Source organism: Scyliorhinus canicula, chromosome 13, assembly GCF_902713615.1.
Source record: "Scyliorhinus canicula chromosome 13, sScyCan1.1, whole genome shotgun sequence".
Taxonomy (NCBI): Eukaryota; Metazoa; Chordata; class Chondrichthyes; order Carcharhiniformes; family Scyliorhinidae; genus Scyliorhinus; species Scyliorhinus canicula.
This window is the reverse complement of record NC_052158.1, coordinates 80986810-81006058: the sequence shown is the minus strand read 5'-3', so window position 1 is coordinate 81006058 and position 19249 is coordinate 80986810. Positions and strand designations below refer to the sequence as shown.

General features: G+C 46.1%; 1 protein-coding gene across 4 annotated transcripts in view; it reads right to left on the bottom strand.

Annotated features, from left to right (window-relative positions):
- Positions 1-312: 312 nt before the first annotated feature.
- LOC119975899 (beta-galactoside alpha-2,6-sialyltransferase 1-like) overlaps positions 313-19249 on the bottom strand; it is a 165706-nt gene continuing 146769 nt past the window's right edge. For all 4 annotated transcript variants that reach the window (XM_038815830.1, XM_038815828.1, XM_038815829.1 and 1 more), the window contains 2 exons: positions 16120-16294; positions 313-1922 (listed from right to left, as the gene is read on the bottom strand). In XM_038815830.1, the coding sequence (XP_038671758.1) occupies positions 1672-1922; positions 16120-16294 (426 nt within the window). In that variant the 3' untranslated portion in view covers positions 313-1671. The remainder of the gene's footprint in view (positions 1923-16119; positions 16295-19249) is intronic.

Here is a 19249-nt window from a genome sequence, read left to right as displayed (position 1 = left end):
CAAATGATTGTGGAAACATGGGGGCTAAATTCTTCGCCACCTGTAGCGGATTTCCCTGAAAGGTGGAGAATAGTGTATTTTCTGGGGGCTTCCTGACAGGGGTCTCTTTTCTGGGGGGCTTAACAGAGGTCTATTTTCTGGGTGGTTTCATGACCGTGGGCTTTTCTGGAGGCTGATGACATGGGTCTCTTTGCTGAGGAGTCTGTGTGGAGGGGGTCTCTTTATGTAGGGGTCTGTGGGAGGGTCTATTATTTTGGGGCCACTGTGTGTGGGGGGGGGGGGGGGGGGTTGCAGGTCGGGTCACCCCCATACTGGTGGGGAGGGGTGGGGGGGAACCCAGTAAATATCTGGGGGTGGGGAGGCTGCATAGTGATGCAGGTGGTGGGGGGGTCTGAATTACAACGTGGGGAGGGGACCGGCCAACTGCTGGGCCTCGCTTTCGGACCACTTGCTCGTAATGGCGGTCTTAAAGCAGGGTTCCCTAGAGAATACCTAGTAATCCTTGCCATGCATAAATATGTACACAAAGGATTGGGAATTGCCTCCAGATTTGTGCTCACGTGCAATTCAGCTCCGTCAAGTGAACATAGTCTCGCAAACGGAAAATGTGACCCATGCAGGGGCTGGTTTAGTACAGAGGGCTAAACAGCTGGCTTGTAATGCAGAACAATGCCAACAGCACGGGTTCAATTCCTGTACCGACCTCCCCGAACAGGAGCCCGAATGTGGTGACTAGAGGCTTTTCACAGTAACTTCATTGAAGCCTACTTGCGACAATAAGCTATTATTATTATGCACTTTTACATGCGTGATATGGTCAGGAACTATGGATGGTGATGGTTGAGGCATCACATGGCTGACCAGGACCAGAATTCCCCCCTCCCCCCTCTAGAGGCAGGTTCTGAGGCAGTGGGTGTGAAATTTAATGGAGACGATTCCCTCTTGGATTCCCCCTCCCTTGAACAGATGGTAGGTGAGCCCTGCATGGGACCCTTGCCAGTTACCTGTTTTTTAGCTGAGAAATATTTGGCTGCTAGTTGAAAATGCCCCCCCCCCCCCCCCCCCTCCCCCCCCACAGGAGCCATTAAAGAATTCCAACAGCCATTTTCTGACACTGTATGATCTAGGGCAGATCATGGAAAGTCTTTGCTTACTACCTACAAACTGCTTGCAGACCCAAACTGTTTCCTCAGCAAGTAACTCCTGGCAATACAATTTATTTAATCCACCAGGGTACCATGTTTTTCTTAAACTGAACACAAAGGATTGGGAATTGCCTCCTGATTTGTGCTCACGTGCACAAGAGTTCAAGAGTTTAGATTCCAGTTCGGAGGCTGCTAATTCAATTGTGGTAAAGCATGAATTGTAAACTTTTATCTTTAATTCATTTTTGAACTTTTAGGTTGGTAATTTTCAATGTATCCAGCCGAGTGATAACCAGGTGAAGTGGATTGCTCGCTCATTATAAAGCTTGCTCAATTTTCATTAATGTGCAGAAAACTGGGTAGGTCCTGTAACAAGCGAGCAATGCACTTTGCCAGGTTAACACATGCCTGATATGTTGAAATTACCCTTTAATGTGTCTAGATCCAAAAATGATTTGCTGCATATTAAAGGTGACAAATAGCACGTCAAACTGACGTTTGCGTGATAACAAAACACACTGACAGCTCATGTCGCAGGACACTCAAATGTTCTGAATCCTGGCAACGTCACTTTGCCTTTTAAATAGATCTCCTCATCTGGACCCTGGTTTATACGTTTCACCAGGTTTTTTTCAAACATCAATGGGTGGTAAGCACCCATTGTACAGGCCTGGTCTTGGAACCTTTCGTAATAATGGCAGAGATCTGTTTTTCTCTTTGAGGGCAGAAACTCATAAACATCCGTTTGGTCACAAAAGGTCATCATCAATAGGATACCTGTGAATGAAAAAAAGACATTATCTGATGGTGAATGTGCAAGTAGGAGAGGTAGAAACCAACAGGTGAGCATATGCTTTTCGAAGAAGAACCAAGCAATAATATATACTGGGTGTGACGAGTGTAAACATGGAGAGGTATGTTCGACACAACTCTACATCCTTTCTGAAATCTTTTGTGGATGTTGGTTTTAAATCCGATTTATTACCGATAAGCAGGATGTCTTGTGTAAAGGGTGTCCTGCTGCGAGCTCCTGACTACCATAACAAATGAAAGGAACTTCTGCTCAATTGATCAGATTTGTCAGTGGGCACTGATACACTGTGGCCGATTTTTGTCTTTGTTGCCTTGGGCAGTAATCAAGTTGAGCAGGCCAGATCCCTTTGTAGAGGTCACCCAATTTTATTCCATTGTTTTTGTGCCATAGTTAAAAACACCCAATAATATGCTTGCAACAGAACATGTGCAACAGGTTATTACACTGCCAAATGCATGTCCTGACGGTCATGTTTCATGCCAACTGATGAGAGGGTGCTTTCTCTGTAGCGATCAGACACGTTAGGAAGTACGGAATGCATAATACTTCCTGCTTTCAGCTGCAAATGACAGAGAGCTATTCTTAGCTCAGTATTGACAACACTGACAATCCACTTCTAACATTGTATTTTCTAATCCTCACAGTACACAAAGGAAATTGAGACATGCAGAAAGTTACTTTATTTAAATATTCACTGAGGCTCACAAGCAGTTCCGTAAAAAATCGGCAAAAGATTTCAGGCGTTGAAATCAAAAGGTAAATTATGGGCAAGAGGTAATGTTCCCCATTGATGATCTTGCCTGAGTTTAACTACAGTTACATCAATGGCTGGAAAACTTATTGATATTCATAATATAAAATGTTCAAATTACAACATAGAATCCCTGTAGTGCATGAGGAAGCTATTTGGCCCATCGAGTCTGCACCGGCCCTCCAAAAGAGCACCCTACCCAGGTCCAATCTCCTGCCCTATCCCCACAACCCCACCTTCACATCCCTGGACACTAAGGTGCAATTTAGCATGTCCGATCCACCTAACCTGCACGTCTTTGGAATGCGGGAGGAAACCGGAGCACCCAGAGGCAAGCCACACAGACACGGGGAAAACATGCAAACTCCACACAGAGAGTCATGCAAGGCTGGAATCGAACACGGGTCCCCTGCGCTGCGAGGCAGCAGTGCTAACCACTGTGCCATCGTGCCGCCCTGATAAACATAAAACTTCAAAATATTTCAATTTTGTAAAACTCCTGAATCGCTGATGGAATCATTCATGAGGCACCTGGAGCGATGTATTACACTGGCAAAATAAATGCATATCCACTTTAAATTCACTTAATTTTTCACTGTACTTTGGTAGACGGAGGAAATCAGTCATCTGACCACCCAAATAAGTGTGTAGGTTATTGAAATCAAAACTCAATAAACTATCATCTGATTAGCAGTAAACCTAACCTTTGAAGGCAGTCCGAATCAGCGACTGAACTCAGGAGATGAAACTCCCAGCTCCGGCATGGATGGTGAGATGCTCGAAACATATATGGGGTTTCTTCACCATGTTTTAAAATGAGGAGGTCTAGTTACAATCAAAGGTATTGATGAACTTGAGAAGTTTTGTAGGCCACAAACAAATTGAGTTGGTAAAAAGGAAACTTGGTTCATTGCAAAGCAATTATATTTATAACATACATCAGATCCCAGCCGGGTCTCATCTGTCGGTTTCATATCTGGCCAACTTTATACTGAATAGAGTTCAATCATGAATTTCCTGGGCTCTCCGCCTCCTTAGCGGGAGAGCTTGTATTCGGGGAGACTCAAGGGAAGACTGATTGCTCCAATCCCGTAGGTCTTGTGCAGGTTTCAACATACAGCTCACATGTGTGGCCATAGTGCAAGGATTGAGATATGACAATACTGATCGATCCGGAATAAACTGCTCTTGCATTAAAAGCTTCGCTAGTTCTGCAAAGCAATACGACTACCATTAAAATAAATTATCCGTGCTCTGTTATATTCAATGATCGGTCAATGTGACATTAAATGAAATACAAAATGTTATTATTTTGTCAGTTTTAAAAAATTGACTTTCTGCTGAATGAAAAAAGATGGCTGCTACAAATGATATGACTACAGGGTCGACCCCTCATTCTCAAAGTTACCAACAGGAGTTACAAGGACAAATAAATTCCTCCCTCAGCCTGTGGAATCTCACACCTCATTGTACAGATCCTTTATAATCAAGAAAAACAGAATGAGTGTAGATGAACTGGCTCCTCCACCCTGAGTTATCACAAATGAGAAAGATCAAAACTTGTTATAACAGAAGAGATATTATTAACCGCCTAAGGGGGTCTCTCTCCTAAGGGAGGAGCAATGGGTTCTGGCCAGAAGAACAGAAACTGATTGTTAAGCTGTAATTTAGGGCAGCACGGTAGCATGGTGGTTAGCATCAATGCTTCACAGCTCCAGGGTCCCAGGTTTGATTCCCGGCTGGGTCACTGTCTGTGCGGAGTCTGCACGTCCTCCCCGTGTGTGCGTGGGTTTCCTCCGGGTGCTCCGGTTTCCTCCCACAGTCCAAAGATGCGCGGGTTAGGTGGATTGGCCAGACTAAATTGCCCTTAGTGTCCTAAAAAAAAATAATGTTAATGGGGGTTGTTGGGTTACTGGTATAGGGTGGATACGTGGGCTTGAGTAGGGTGATCATTGCTCGGCACAACATTGAGGGCCGAAGGGCCTGTTCTGTGCTGTACTGTTCTAATTCTAATTCTAATTAACCCATTAATGATCAATGTTACATGACCCTAACCTTTGGCCTTTTGGACAATTTTTACAATACAGCTTTGGCCTCACAGGCAGTCAGCTGTTTAATATCCAACCAGTGAACACCAAGAAGCAGAACCCCAGGCTGAACAACAAACTGCTCCTCAAAACTTGTCTCTGCTGGAAGATTTCCTACCAATGCCTGCACAATTGACCCAGGCTCTGTGTACCTACTTCATCTTGTGGCATCAGCACTAACTGTTAAGCAAACTCGACAACTCCAGCCTACAGCCAGCTGAACTCCAGCTCATCTGTAAAATATTTCCTCATTGAGTTCTGATTCTTGAAATTAAGTGAATTAATTTTCATTTCTGTGGCTCTTATACTGTTGCTATCTACAGTTGTAAAAGGTACTTTCTACACCCTGTGCCCTTTTACTATTTGTGTGTGTTTGGTGGAGTGAGAAGTTGTGAATGCTCTTTTCCCTGGGTTCTTAATATGAAATGAACTAACTTTCTGAGTGCATCACAACACGCGTTTGCTGCAAGTAATTAGTAAATTGGATCACGAAACCTAGGGTTTGGGAACACACGCCACACATACTTGAAAAATAATTTAAAACACCTTCTGTTTATAGATGAGAGGAAAGAAATCCAATTTTGTCGGTCTCGCTCCTGTCCGTGACATCAGATTATATAATTAATAATCTTATAGACAAGCTATGAAAATGAAATCAATAAATAGGTCATTGTTTCCTTATTCAAATATGTATATATACGCATCTGATGTTGAGCATAAATCTTTTGTACAGGTGAGTAGGATGCAGCTGCAGTGATGCTGCCAGCACTGGCAGGATATTCATGTTGAATATAAATGAAAGGAAGGAATTACTGGGCGAATGGAGAGTGCTGAATCTCTGCAGTTAATCATTCCATTAGCCTGCTTGCCCAAATTAAAATAGGAATGATTTGCTGCTCATTAACAACTGCAACAGTCCATTAAACCCATTAGCTAGTAAATCGATGATTGAGATTGCTGCTTGTTCAAAATTAATCGTTGAAAAGTTGATTTGCAGATAACGCTGTTTCGCTGTAATTGCATTCACAGGGGACATGAGAGAGCTCGGTGCATATCTACGCACACACATATATGGGAATCTATTCTCAACACAGTGCATCAAATTGGTCTACATGCACTTCAGTAAGGCTTTTGACAAAGTCCCATATGAGAGACTGATCGTGCATGGGATCCAGGGAAATTTGTAAAATGGGATTCAAAATTAGTTTAATGGAAGGAGGCAGAGGGTCTTGGTCGGAGGTGGCTTTTGTGTCCAGTGGTGTACCGCAGGGGTCGGTGCTGGTCCCTTGCCGTTTGTCGTACACATTGACGGGAATGTGGCATATGATCAGTAAGCTCACAGTTGACACAAAAATTGGTAGTGTGGTAAATAGTGAGGAGGAAAGCCTTAGATTGCAGGGTGATATAGATGGGCTGGTCAGATGGGCAGAACAATGGGAAATGGAATTTAACCCTGAAAGTGTGACGTGATGCATTTTGGGAGGTGTAATAAGGCAAAGGAATACATAATGAACAGTAGGGAGCTAGAAAGTACAGAGGACCAGAGGGACCTTGGGGTGCATGTCCATAGGTCCCTGAAGGCAGCAGGACAGGTAGATAAGGTGGTTAAAAAGGCAGATAGGATACTTGTCTTTATTAGCCAAGGCTTAGAATATAAGAGCTGTATAAAATGCTCGTCAGTCCACAGCTAGACTAATGTGTGCAGTTCTTGTCGCCACACTATAGGAATGATGTGATTGCATTAGAACTGCAGAGGAGGTTCATCAGGATATTGACCGGACTGGAGCATTTCACATCCCGGGACTATACAAAGGCAATTTCCGCATTGCCTTTTGTTCATCTCTGGATAAGAACAATGGCTCCGATACACCCATGGTCAAGTCAATGCTCACCATTGCAGTGGACCCTATTTGCCAGCATCTTGGCCTTCCTGAGGCCCTGCTGTCTCTTGCTGCTCAGGCTCTTGTTCCTCCTGGCCTTGTGCCAACCTGCAATAGGCCTCCTTCCCCTCATCTGAATGAGAGCCAAGGCAAGGTTGCCTGGAGACTGCATCACCAACACCTCAATGGATGTGTGAACAGGTTTCCCTCCATCTCAAAGCCAAGATGCAAATGCTAAACCCTTTACGTGGCCTGGGTCTAGAAATACCCCAAACTTTCCAGGCAAAGCACATGCTGGAAGACCAAGGCATTCCTCCCATCCATACATGAATGCAGATGGAGACATCGCTGTTTGATCAGGGTAATGAGAGTCAAGTCCCTGGGCCCTTTCTCCACCCTTCACCATAAGCCTGCCTTCTTGGTCCATCCTTTGCTCCATCATTCCACCCTAACTGCTCACCCATTCTGCTTTTGCCTGCCATACTTCTCCAGACTTAGCACAGCTTTGCTAACAGCTCTTGAGAAAAGTTACACGAGGTCCCCATGAAGGAGAATGCAATATCTACGGACCTCAGAGTCATGAAAGCAGTGTGCCAGGTGCATGCCACTTAGAAACAGTCGTAAAACTGAGCGTTCTATATTCTCGCTGATGGGGCGTCTACTTTGGAAGATGAGCTTAATTCCAAGCCACGTGGTCTTTTAATGAGCATGGAGCATGCATGAGATGCTAATGCACTGTTCATGGGGAAGCTTGGCAGGCTTTTTACCCACCCTGAAAATCAGGAGAATAGAATTCCAACAGTTTATCCTACTGTTGGAAACAGGTCAATTCCCTCCCGCCACATTTAGTGCCCTTGATCACGATGATTCCTGCTGCTCATTCTATGAGGGTAAGTACAAGTGATCCCTGAATACCGTTATCAAGTGGTCACTCAGCGGCTGCCAACAGTAGAGTTTAATAACAATCAGAACAACATATTCTACAGGAGAAAAGGGTGTTTATTGGTTGGCAAGCCAACCCTGATTGACAAAATGTTGCCATGGAGAAAGCAACAGGGAACTACAGGCTCCCCAAGCTCCTGGGTAATTCAAAAAGACGCAAGACCTGAACATATTCCTTTTGTTTGCAGAGAACTTGCCCCTGATCTGAATGTATGTCACTTCTAAGAAATATAAATGAGCCGCTTACTCAACTGATTATCTTAAATTGGTTGTTAGTGTATCTACTAGTGAACTCAGGATTAGTTAGCAAGTGCTGTACATTAGCAGAACCACATCTAACAGTAGATGCTTTGCTTTAGGCTTTGGAAGCACATGTTGGTTGAGTACAGCCATATACTCTGCTTATTACGAACAGCCAAAGGATTAGGTTGTTTAATTCAATTAGCCAATAACTGGGGCATTTGACCTACATACTGGCATTGGACAAACACTGAAATTCATGCATGATGTTGCCCAATTGTGTGGTAGGCAGAATGTCTTTTTGGACCAAGGCAGAATCTGCTAGTGGAAAATACCACTCGGGTAGCTACTTCATAGTAGCGCCATACAATAGCTTGCTTAACATGCTCCTCAAATGTTTGAGATGATTTGCCTTTGCAGGATAACATACCCACTACCTGCATGAAAAGGGATCAGATTTGAGTGGGAGTATTTGTGGGAGGTGTTGGAGAGGTTTGGGTTTGGGGAGGGGTTTATCCGGTGGGTGAGGCTGCTCTACGAGGCCCCGATGGCGAGTGTAGCCACAAATAGGAGGAGGTCGGAGTACTTTCGGCTGTACCGGGGGACGAGACAGGGGTGCACCCTGTCCCCCTTGCTCTTCGGGTTGGCAATTGAGCCCCTGGCCATGGCACTGAGGGAGTCAGGGAACTGGAGGGGCCTGGTGCGTGGTGGGGAGGAGCGTCGAGTGTCGCTGTACGCGGACGACCTGTTGCTGTATGTGGCAGACCCGGTGGGGGGGATACCGGAGGTGATGAGGATTCTTAGTGAATTCGGGGGTTTCTCGGGGTACAAGTTGAACCTGGGCAAGAGTGAGGTGTTTGTGGTGCATCCGGGGGATCAAGAGGAGGGGATTGGTAGGCTCCCATTGAAGCAGGCAGGGAAGAGCTTCAGGTACCTAGGGGTCCAGGTGGCGGGGAGTTGGGGGGCCCTGCACAAGCTCAACCTCACAAGGTTGGTGGAGCAGATGGAGGAGGAGTTTAAGAGGTGGGATATGTTACCACTGTCACTGGCGGGGAGGGTGCAGTCCATTAAGATGACGGTGCTCCCGAGGTTTTTGTTCCTTTTGTTCCAGTGCCTTCCCATCCTTATCCCGAAGGCCTTTTTTAGGAGGGTCAACAGGAGTATCACGGGATTTGTGTGGGCGCATGGGACTCCGAGGGTTAGAAGAGTATTCCTGGAACGAGGCAGGGATAGGGGGAGGCTGGCGTTGCCCAACCTCTGTGGGTACTATTGGGCTGCCAATGCAGCGATGGTGCGTAAGTGGGTAATGGACGAAGAGGGGGCAGCATGGAAGAGGATGGAGGCGGCGTCTTGTGTGGGCACGAGCTTGGAGGCGCTAGTAACGGCACCGTTGCCGCTCCCTCCAACAAGGTATACCACGAGCCCGGTGGTGGCGGCTACCATCAAAATTTGGGGGCAATGGAGACGGCACAGGGGAGAAATGGGGGGCTCGATGGAGGCCCCGATACGGGGGAACCATCGGTTTGTCCCAGGGAGCATTGATGGTGGATTTCTGGGCTGGCACAGGGCAGGGGTTAGGAGGTTGAGGGACCTATTTGTGGAGGGGAGGTTCGCGAGCTTGGGGGGGTTAGAGGGAAAGTTTGGGCTCCCCCCGGGGAACATGTTTCGGTACATGCAGGTTAGGGCGTTTGCCAGGCAGCAGATGGAGGGGTTCCCCCTGTTGCCCCCACGTGGGGTACGGAACAGGGTGCTCTCGGGGGTGTGGGTTGGAGGAGGGAGGATTGCGGACATGTACCGGGTAATGCAGGAGGTAGACGAGGCCTCGGTGGAGGAACTGAAGGGTAAATGGGAAGAGGAGCTGGGTGAGGAGATTGAGAAGGGGACATGGGCGGATGCCCTGGAGAGAGTGAATTCCTCCTCTTCCTGTGCGAGGCTTAGCCTCATACAGTTCAAGGTGCTGCATAGGGCCCACATGACTGGGTCGAGGATGAGTAGGTTTTTCGGGAGCGAGGACAGGTGTGCTAGGTGCTCGGGGAGCCCAGCGAATCACGCCCATATGTTTTGGGTGTGCCCAGCGTTGGGGGAGTTTTGGAAGGGGGTAGCAAGGACGGTGTCGAGGGTGGTGGGATCCAGGGTCGAGCCAGGCTGGGGACTCGCAATTTTTGAGGTGGCAGTGGAGCCGGGAGTGCAGGAGGCGATAGAGGCCAGTGTTCTGGCCTTTGCGTCCCTAGTAGCCCGGCGGAGGATCTTGCTCCAGTGGAAAGATGCGAGGCCCCCAAGCGTGGAGTCCTGGATCAATGATATGGCGGGGTTCATTAAATTGGAGAGGGTGAAATTTGCCCTGAGGGGATCAGTACAAGGGTTTTTCAGGCGGTGGCAGCCTTTCCTGGACTTCCTGGCGGAACGGTAGGGAAATAGGCCGACAGCAGCAGCAACCCGGGGGGGGGGGGGGGGGGGGGGGGGGTCTGGATTGGGGGGAGGAAGAACTGTGTACATGGGTCTGCGGGATGTGGCGGGTGCTATCTCTTTCCCTTTTGTTGTTTGGGTGCTCTTTTGTTTTTCTTTTCCTTTTTCCTTTTGTTTGAAGTTGCTTTTGAAGTTGGGGGGGGTATTGTTCTTGGGGTGTGACCGCGGTTGTTTGTTAATAGAGTTAAGATGTTTATATTTTGTAACAATTTCAATAAAAATTATTTTAAAAAAAAAGAAAAGGGATCAGATACATTTCCATCCCGTACAGTCACTCTTTCACTTTGAATGACAAGCTTTAGCCATTAGGAACACATATTAGGAAATCACAAACATACTCTGAATGATTTTCTGCCCTTTGAAAATTAGTAAATCTAAATCAAAAGGAGCTGTCCTCAGCTTTCCTGAGGGCAGCATGGTAGCAGGGTGGCACGGTAGCACACTGCTTAGCACTGTTGCTTCACAGAGCCAGGGTCCCAGGTTCGATTCCCGGCTTGGGTCACTGTCTGTTTGGAGTCTGCATGCTCTCCCAGTGTCTGTGTGGGTTTCCTCCAGGTACTCCGGTTTCCTCCCACAAGTCCTAAAAGACATGCTTGTTAGGTGAATTGGACATTCTGAATTCTCCCTCAGTGTACCCGAACAGGCACCGAGTGTCCCGACTGGGGGATTTTCACAGTAACTTCATTGCAGTGTTAATGTAAGGCTACTTGTGACCCCAATAAAGATTATTATTATGAATGTGCTGAGTGGATCAGGTTCCTTATTGCAGGGATGCCTCTGTATTATTAGTCCTAGGATATTTTATTCAATCCCCAGCCTCCACCTTAAGCTTGGTAAAGAACTGGAGAAATGTACCTACTTGTTCTCTCAACCGGATCGTGATGCGTTATTTGGGTAGGATTAACTTTCAATATATGAGGAAGAACAAGAAGAGTGGACAGCAAGCACTGATTGCAACTTGGTTAAAAATATCTGTGATATTCAATCTCTGTTGAAAACCTGTATGCTTTTGGTCCAAAGTCTTTTTTACCTATAGTTCAATACTTCCACCTGCTGGTCAGAAATTAAAATGAATTTTAAGATAAGTTCATTTGCATTTAATTGGGATGTTTTTTATGAACCAATGTTCTTTGTAAGAGACCATAATCCAGGAATCAGGCATGGGTCAGGGATGGGGCTATAACGTTTTTTTAAATTATTCATTCTGATGGTGTGGGCACTGCCTATCCCTATTTCCCCTCAGAAGGTGATTATGGGCCTTCTTTTATTTGATATAGTGTAGCAGCCAACCAACAGCTTTCTGGGGTTGTTAAGAGCCAATCATGTTGGTGTGGGAGTCCCATAGAAGCCAGGACAACAACATCGATTGTGTATGTATAATACATCTTTAATATAATAGAACACCACAAGGCATTTCACAGGAGCATTTAAAAGCCAAGTTATGGACCGAGCCACATAAAAGATATTAGTGCACGTAGCCAAAGGCTCAGTCATTGTGGTAGGTTTTGGGAAGTGTCTTAAAGAAAGAAAAGGAGGTCGAGAGGTTTAGGAAGGCAATTTCAGAGCTTAAGGTTGAGGCAGCTGAAGATGAGGCCGCCAATGGTGGAGTGGTTCAAATCGGGAATGCTCAACGGATTCGGTTAATGGGAAACACATCATTTCAGAGGGTTATCGGGCTGAAGGAGGGTACAGTGATAGGGAGCGACAAGGCCACGGAGCAATTTGAAACCAAGGATGAGAATTTTTCTTTTGAGGCAATGCTTAACTGGGATCCAGTGCAGGTCAGTGATGGGTGAACAGGAGGTGGTGTGAGTTGAGACATGGGCAGGCGTGGCTTAGATGAGCTCAGATTAATAGAAGGCGAAATGTGAGAGACTGTCTAAGAATGCCTGGAATAGTCAGTTCTGCAGGTAACAAAGCTATTAATGAAGGTTTCAGCAGCAGACGAGATGAGGTGGGATGAGTTTGAGAAAGAAAGGTTTCCTTACCTAAGGATATTAGTGAACTAGTTGTTTTCGTGAGGAAGTGGGAGATTCATGGCGGCTTTTATGAATAGCAATATTACAATGCACTAACTTTGCCGATAACACTAGTGTCCTGAATCTCAGGCTAGTGTTCAATACTAGGAAGGTACATTGACAGCAGAACTTCGTAAATTTGGCAATTTACTTTTAGCAATCATTTGAGCAATCTTTTCCATCATACCTACTTTGAGATCAAAGAGTGACATCTCCTTGGACATTGCCAATGAGGCTTAGAAGAGCACCAATGTGGATTTGCATTTTTTTTCATGTGAAATTTGTTTGGTGATATTCCATTCAAAAGAAAAAAGTGGCATGTTGATCTTTTAAACGTGCTCATTCATATCTGTGGCTTTACCCAGCAGTTCTTGAGGTCGAAATGCTTCAAGACAATTTGGTCAAACATGCCGATACGTGATGTGCAGATCACTTGCATTGATCATTTCGTTGCCTGGAGCTGTTTGGTCATGGAGGTTCAATTTTACTGTGATTTTTCTTCTTTATTTTGTCCCATTTACTGGAAAGGTTCAATCCTTTTTCCTCGCCTCAAATTTCATTTCGAGGATTATCCTGCAGAAATCTATTCCATTCTTTGTTGCTGCATTGTTTTGATTTTTCCAATTCCATTTGATCAGGTCATTAACCTTTGGTTCTTTCTCATATCTCTTTTCAGCCCTGTTTCTCTCATCCATCAATGTGACTGTGAATAATTTCAGATTATAACAGTGCAGAAGGAGGCCATTCAGCCCTTCGTGTCTGCACCGACCCTCTGAAAGAGCATCATGCCTAGGCCCACACACTGCTCTATCCCCATGATCCTACCTAACTTGCATATCTTTGAACACTAAGGATGCGATTCCCCCAGCCCCGCGCCGGGCCGGAGAATCACCGCTCTGCACCAACACACTGAAAGGGCACCCTACCTAGGCTCGCAAACCCTCTCTATCCCCGTAACCCCACATAATCTTTTGGACACTAAGTAGCAAATTAGCATAGCCAATCCACCTAATCTGTACATTTTGGAGCATGAGAAGTAACCGGAGTACCCGGAGGAAACCCATGCAGACATGGGGAGAAAGTGCACACTCCACAAAGTCATCCAAGGCTGCAATTGAACTCAGGCCTCTGGCTCTGTGAGGCAGCAGTGCTAACCACTGTGCCACCATGTAGCCCATAGTATTGGGATGTCTGGGGTAGATAAAAATGACAGGCATATTTAGTCTACTGTTACAAACCACCCATCATTTCCCGCCATCGAAGAGCTACGAATTAAGTTATATAGCTGTATACTTGTGTCTCTAATTCAGTGGGTTATGGATTCAAGATCCAGTTCAGGGTTGACCTTGAAGTGCAGTACTGATGGAGTACTGATTTTCAGAGTAACACTAGTTTTGATATGACATTAAATTAAGGCCCCCATCTCCCTGCTCAGGTGGATGAAAAAGATCCCACGACACAGTTCAAAGGCAAGCAGGGGGTTCTCCCAATGTTCTGAATAACAATTAACTCTCAAACAACATCATTAGCAATAGAACAATTGGTCATTTATCTCGCTTTCTGTTTGTATGATTTGATTGTCAGATTTTCCCTCAAAACCCTGCCTTTATTTCGAAAGGAATCCACTGGTTGTGGAGTGTTTATGGATAGCTATGGAACAGGATAAGAAGGAAGTTCTCCTTCCTTCCTATGAATCTAGGACTAAACCTCCTGACACTAATGCATTTCGTCCTTTTTGTAATTCTGCCACTGTTTTCTGCTCCACCAACACTACTAGTTATCAAATCCAAAATTCTGGTTCCACATTTATCTTTTTAGAAACTAAATTTCCTATTTTGTTACATTTAAAACAAATGCCCAAGAGAACTTTCCTGACTCCAGATATTGCACAGCTATGAAAATACACAATTTCTTTATCAAGTGCCCACTCTTCCTCTGCTTGTATAAGAGAATCCATTCCCAGGTTAGATAATCTTTCCTAATAAATCTGGCTTCTAAAATCAGATTTTCTTCGATATCCTTCCAGTCTTTCCTGTACTACAGAAGTGAAAACTGAAGGTTACACTTTAAACTTCAACATCATGGGCAGGATTCTCCTCCGATCCTGGGGCTAGGTGTTGACGCCGACGTAAATGCCAGAGCGTTTCACGACGGCGTCACCTGACCCCTAGGACCAGCAATCCTGCTCCGCACAGGAGGTCAGCACGGCACTGGAGTGACTCACGCTGCTCCAGCTGCCGAAACCGGCGTCAGCACAACCGGCGCGGGTCCGCGCATGCGCGCTACGGCCGGTGCGAATTCACGCATGCGTGTGAGTTGCCTTCTCCGTGCCGGCCCCGATGCAACATGGCGGAGACCTACAGGGGCCCGGAGCAGAGGAACATAGGCCCCCACCGGAATTATCCCGCCTGCCGATCGGTAGGTCCCGATCGCGGGCCAGGCCACCGTGGAGGACCAGCCCCAGGGGTTGGACATCCCTCCCCCCCACCAGGCAGCCCCCGCGCAACATGAACGGCGAGGTCCTGCCGGGTAGGACATATGAGAATGACGCTGGCAGGACTCGGCGGGCACTCAGCCCACCGCGTCGGGAGAATCGCCAGGGTGGCCGCTCTGGCACCGCGCCGATGCCAATGGCGGTGATTCTCCGGCATTGGAGCGGCGTTGCGTGATTCGCGACCCCCCCCCCCCCCCCCCCCCCCCCCCCCCGGCGATTCTCCGACCTGGCGTGGGGTCGAAGAATCCCACCCTACCTCTCAAACATCCTCAGACCTACATCCCGGGCGTGATTCTCCGCCCGGCCACATTACTGCCCCGACCGTCCGGTGGGCTTCTCCGTTACGTCGGCCGGTTAATGGGGTTTCCCATTGTGGGGCAGACCCACGCCGTTGGGAAACCTCCGGGTGCCGGCATAATGGAGAATCCTGCCGGCGGAGAATCCGGACCCCCATATTTCAGTTGCTTTTCTCAGCAAGCATATTGCTGTTTAATTGATGTTTGTTTGCCATTCTAAAATGTTGAGACTGCCTTTTAGTTTCCAACATTTATACCTCCTTCAACAATTAGTCCTAAAAGCGATCTAAACTGGGTTCAATTTATTCCAATGTTCATTACTCTGGATGAAAAGTGGCAAACACCAAAGTAGGTCAATCGTCATCTTACACTGATATATTGTATATATACATATAATAGATAAATAGCAACCTACCGCTGAAAAGAAAAGGTTATATTTCTTCACAAAGAATAACATGGCACAGACAGGAAAACGATCTCCTATAACCAATAGCAATTACAAAACAGAGTTGAGGAGAAACTACTTCTCCCAAAGGGTTGTGAATCTGTGGAATTCGCTAACCCCACAGTGTGGTCGATGCTGGGACAGTGAGTAAATTTAAGGAGGAATAAGACAGATTTTAAATTGGTAATGAGTGGAAGGGTTATGGAGAACGGGCATTATGGCGGAATTAAGGCCAGAATGAGGGGCTGGTTTAGCACAGGGCTAAATAGCTGGCTTTTAAAGTAGACCAAGGCAGGCCAGCAGTGCGGGTTCAATTCCCATACCAGCCTCCCCGAACAGGCACCGGAATGTGGCGACTAGGGGCTTTTTACAGCGATTTTCATTTCATTTTTTCCTTTTCAGAATGAGATCAGCCACGTTGGAATGGCAGAGCAGACTCAATGGGCCAAATAGCCCAATTCTGCTCCGATACCTTATGAACTTATGGCCTTATTACTGAAGCACACAAAGTCAGCCCCGTTGCTGGAGACTGGTCACTCACCCATTAAACCAGAGGAGGGAGGATTGCGTTGGATTTCTTCAGCTGTGTTCTCCTGCAAGATGTTCCAAAGTTGCCACTGCATCTTGGGATTTATTATGTAGAAGGGCTGGTCTGGATTACTTTTACGATACCTTTTGTAATTATCAAAGAAATTATAGTCTGGATGCTTGAACCACTGGAAGAAAATAGAAATAATGAATACCATAATGTAGGGTAGCACTGTTTCCCTCTCCTTCACTGACAAAACTATTGTTGCAATTTTCAAAAATTGACTTGTGACATTCCGAAGTACATTCACTGAAATTGCACCATCGCTGAGTGTTCTGTTAAATTAGAGCAGATAAATCCATTATGTAGTTGACATAAGTAAGCAGCTACTTAACTTTCAACTACAAAGAAACGTGAGTGACACTTTAAAAGCTGGAATAAAGGGCTGGATTCTTCGTTTCAGCGGCTAAGTGCTGACTCAAACAGAGGATCCGTGGGAGGTTTACCCGAAAAAAATCGGTGCGAATCTCTCACCGATTCCGGTACTGGTGAGGGGCTAGCAGTGGCACTAGTTGGCGCTGGGTGAAACTCCCAGCTCCCGCGCCGTAAAAGTCCGGAGAATGGCTGGGTCCCTGGCCGCGCACGACTGAGGACCTACAGTGATCGCGCCGTAGAACATGGCGCAGACCTGTCCCGCCATCCGCGACTCCACAGGCCACCCCGCACCAGTTCTCCCAACGCTCCCGGAAGCCCCCTGGCTAGCGGCACGGATCCCAGCTGTCTGTGGCGGTGCTGGACACAGTCTGCAGCCGCCAGGCTGGGTTCCCGACCGCTGAAACCACATGTGTCCCGCGCCGTCGGGAACTCGGTCCATGGGGGGTGGAGCATTGTGGGAGAGTCCGTCAATGATGCGCCATTGACGCGATGATGCCATTTCTGAGGGGGCGGAGCATAGCTGGCCGGCGCAAACCGCTGCCAACCCCGGTATGGCCATCGGAGTTGATTCTCTGCTCGATTTCCGATTATAATATCGGCGTCGGGCAACGGAGAATGCTGCCCAAAGTGTGAGTTGGATCATATCAAGTGTCTTCATGCAAAATCATTGGCTGTTATCTCCCCTTTGCACAATTGATAGTCACAATGCCAACAATAATGAGAGGTTTACAAGAATGATTCCAGGAATGAGAGACTTCCGTTATGGAGATAGATTGGAGAGCTTCAGACTATTCTCTTTGGAGAGAAGAGGGCTCAGAGGCGATTTGATAGTGATGTTCAATATGATGAGAGGGCTGTACAGAGTAGACAGGGAGAAACTGTTCCCGCTCATAAAAGGATCAAGAACAAGAGGGCACAGATTTTGAGTGATTTGCACAATAAGAAAATGTGATGTGAGAAAAAAGCTTTTCACACTGAGTAATTGGTGTCTGAAATACTCTGTGTGTAAGTGTGACAGAGACAGGAACAATCGAGGCACTCAAGAGGGCACTAGGTAATCATCTAAACAGAAATAATGTGCAGGGAAAAGGCAGAGTCATGATGCTCGTTTGGAGGGCCGGTGCTGACACAATGGGCCAAAGGGCCTCCTTCTGCACTGTAACAATTCTGTGATTCTGTGAATAATAGATAATGATTGGGAAACCAGTACTAATCCAAATTAATCTGAGCAGAGTGAAAGTGTAAATCTAACCTATCCTTGGACAGCAGACTGAAATATTGAGAACCACCACGCAAGCAAATATGTTCCATAAATGCATCTTTCTATAGACATGCTGATGAAACACACCCTCTTTGTAACCATGCCTGTCTTTGAGAAGATGCTTATAACATTAACACAAATGGGAATTAAAAATTATCAAATGGCCTCATCAATAATTTGTGTTTTGGCATACCCATCAAAAAGAGCTAGTTGTTAATTCAGCGACCCGTTTTGCACTTCTTATTTTTGCTCTAGCATTCATTGCTTCTATTCAGTTTGAATAATAGTTTGAAGTGCAAGGAAGTGTCCTAGTTTGGCATGGTGGCACAGGAGTTGTTTAGGGGCATAGCTTGACTTGAGGTGTTGGGGCATGAGGAGCCTGAGGGAGGTGTTGGGGCAGTACATCTTGGCATAGAGGTTTTTTGAGAGATATCTGAGGAGCATGAGGTGGATGAGACATGGGGAGTGTGGCGGAAGGTAGTGAGGGGTTGGTGAGGGCTGGAGCGCCTTTCTTGTTTTATTTTAACCTGGATGAAGTTCCTCTGCACTGAGATGGGTCTTTTAAATAGCCCGCCTTGCACCCAGTACCTTTGGCTGCAGCCTGCATCCATCCTCCAGAATGAAAATGTTGTCTTTCCTGAGGTAGGCCTGCTGATGCCCAGAGTTTCCCCAACTCTCACTAGCCATCTCGAGGATGAAAATCCAGCCCTATGATGTGATATTGTTGCCATATTATTTTGTAGCTGCCTTTGTAACATTTAATTTCCACACTTATTTATTTTGAGCATTGAGGCAAGTCCATGTGGACTGTAATATCCTTTTCGGGACTTGAACATTCCTATTTTCTAATCATTGCTGTGGAATAGTATCTGTGGTCCTGTGATGTTATGTTCAGTCTGTGGAAGTGGTTTTGCAAATGTGATTAGCCAGTTTGGCGATTCGTGCACTTACTATCAGGGAAAAGTTATGCCAGCATCATTTTGCAGGAATGCTTTTATTTTGGATTGGATTAAATCATAAAGAAAACAAGAACTTTATTTAATCTCCACCGTATAGTATTTAGTGATAACAGAACGTTCGACATTTATGTGCATATTTAAATTTTTATTCATAACCTTCCTCCAAAATTGAAAGTAATTTGGTCCTGCCAGCACCTGCTTAATACTCTTGTGAATCCAATTTGTTTTTGAGTGTCAAGATAAATTAACAAAACTAAAACAATGTAGCTATCCTAAGAGTTTAGCAACAGATAAAGACCAGCTCGCAGTCGTCCTTGTCAGATTCCCTTCCCAGTCAACGGTTTTCTCCTCAGCCTTTGGTCAACTCCCTTACAAATACAACTGAGTGGGATGAGTGCTTGGACTTGCTGTACATCATTTCTGCTTTAAAACTCACCAAAAAAAGTGAAAGAACTGTTTTTGAAGTTTTAAATTGAAAAAAATATCG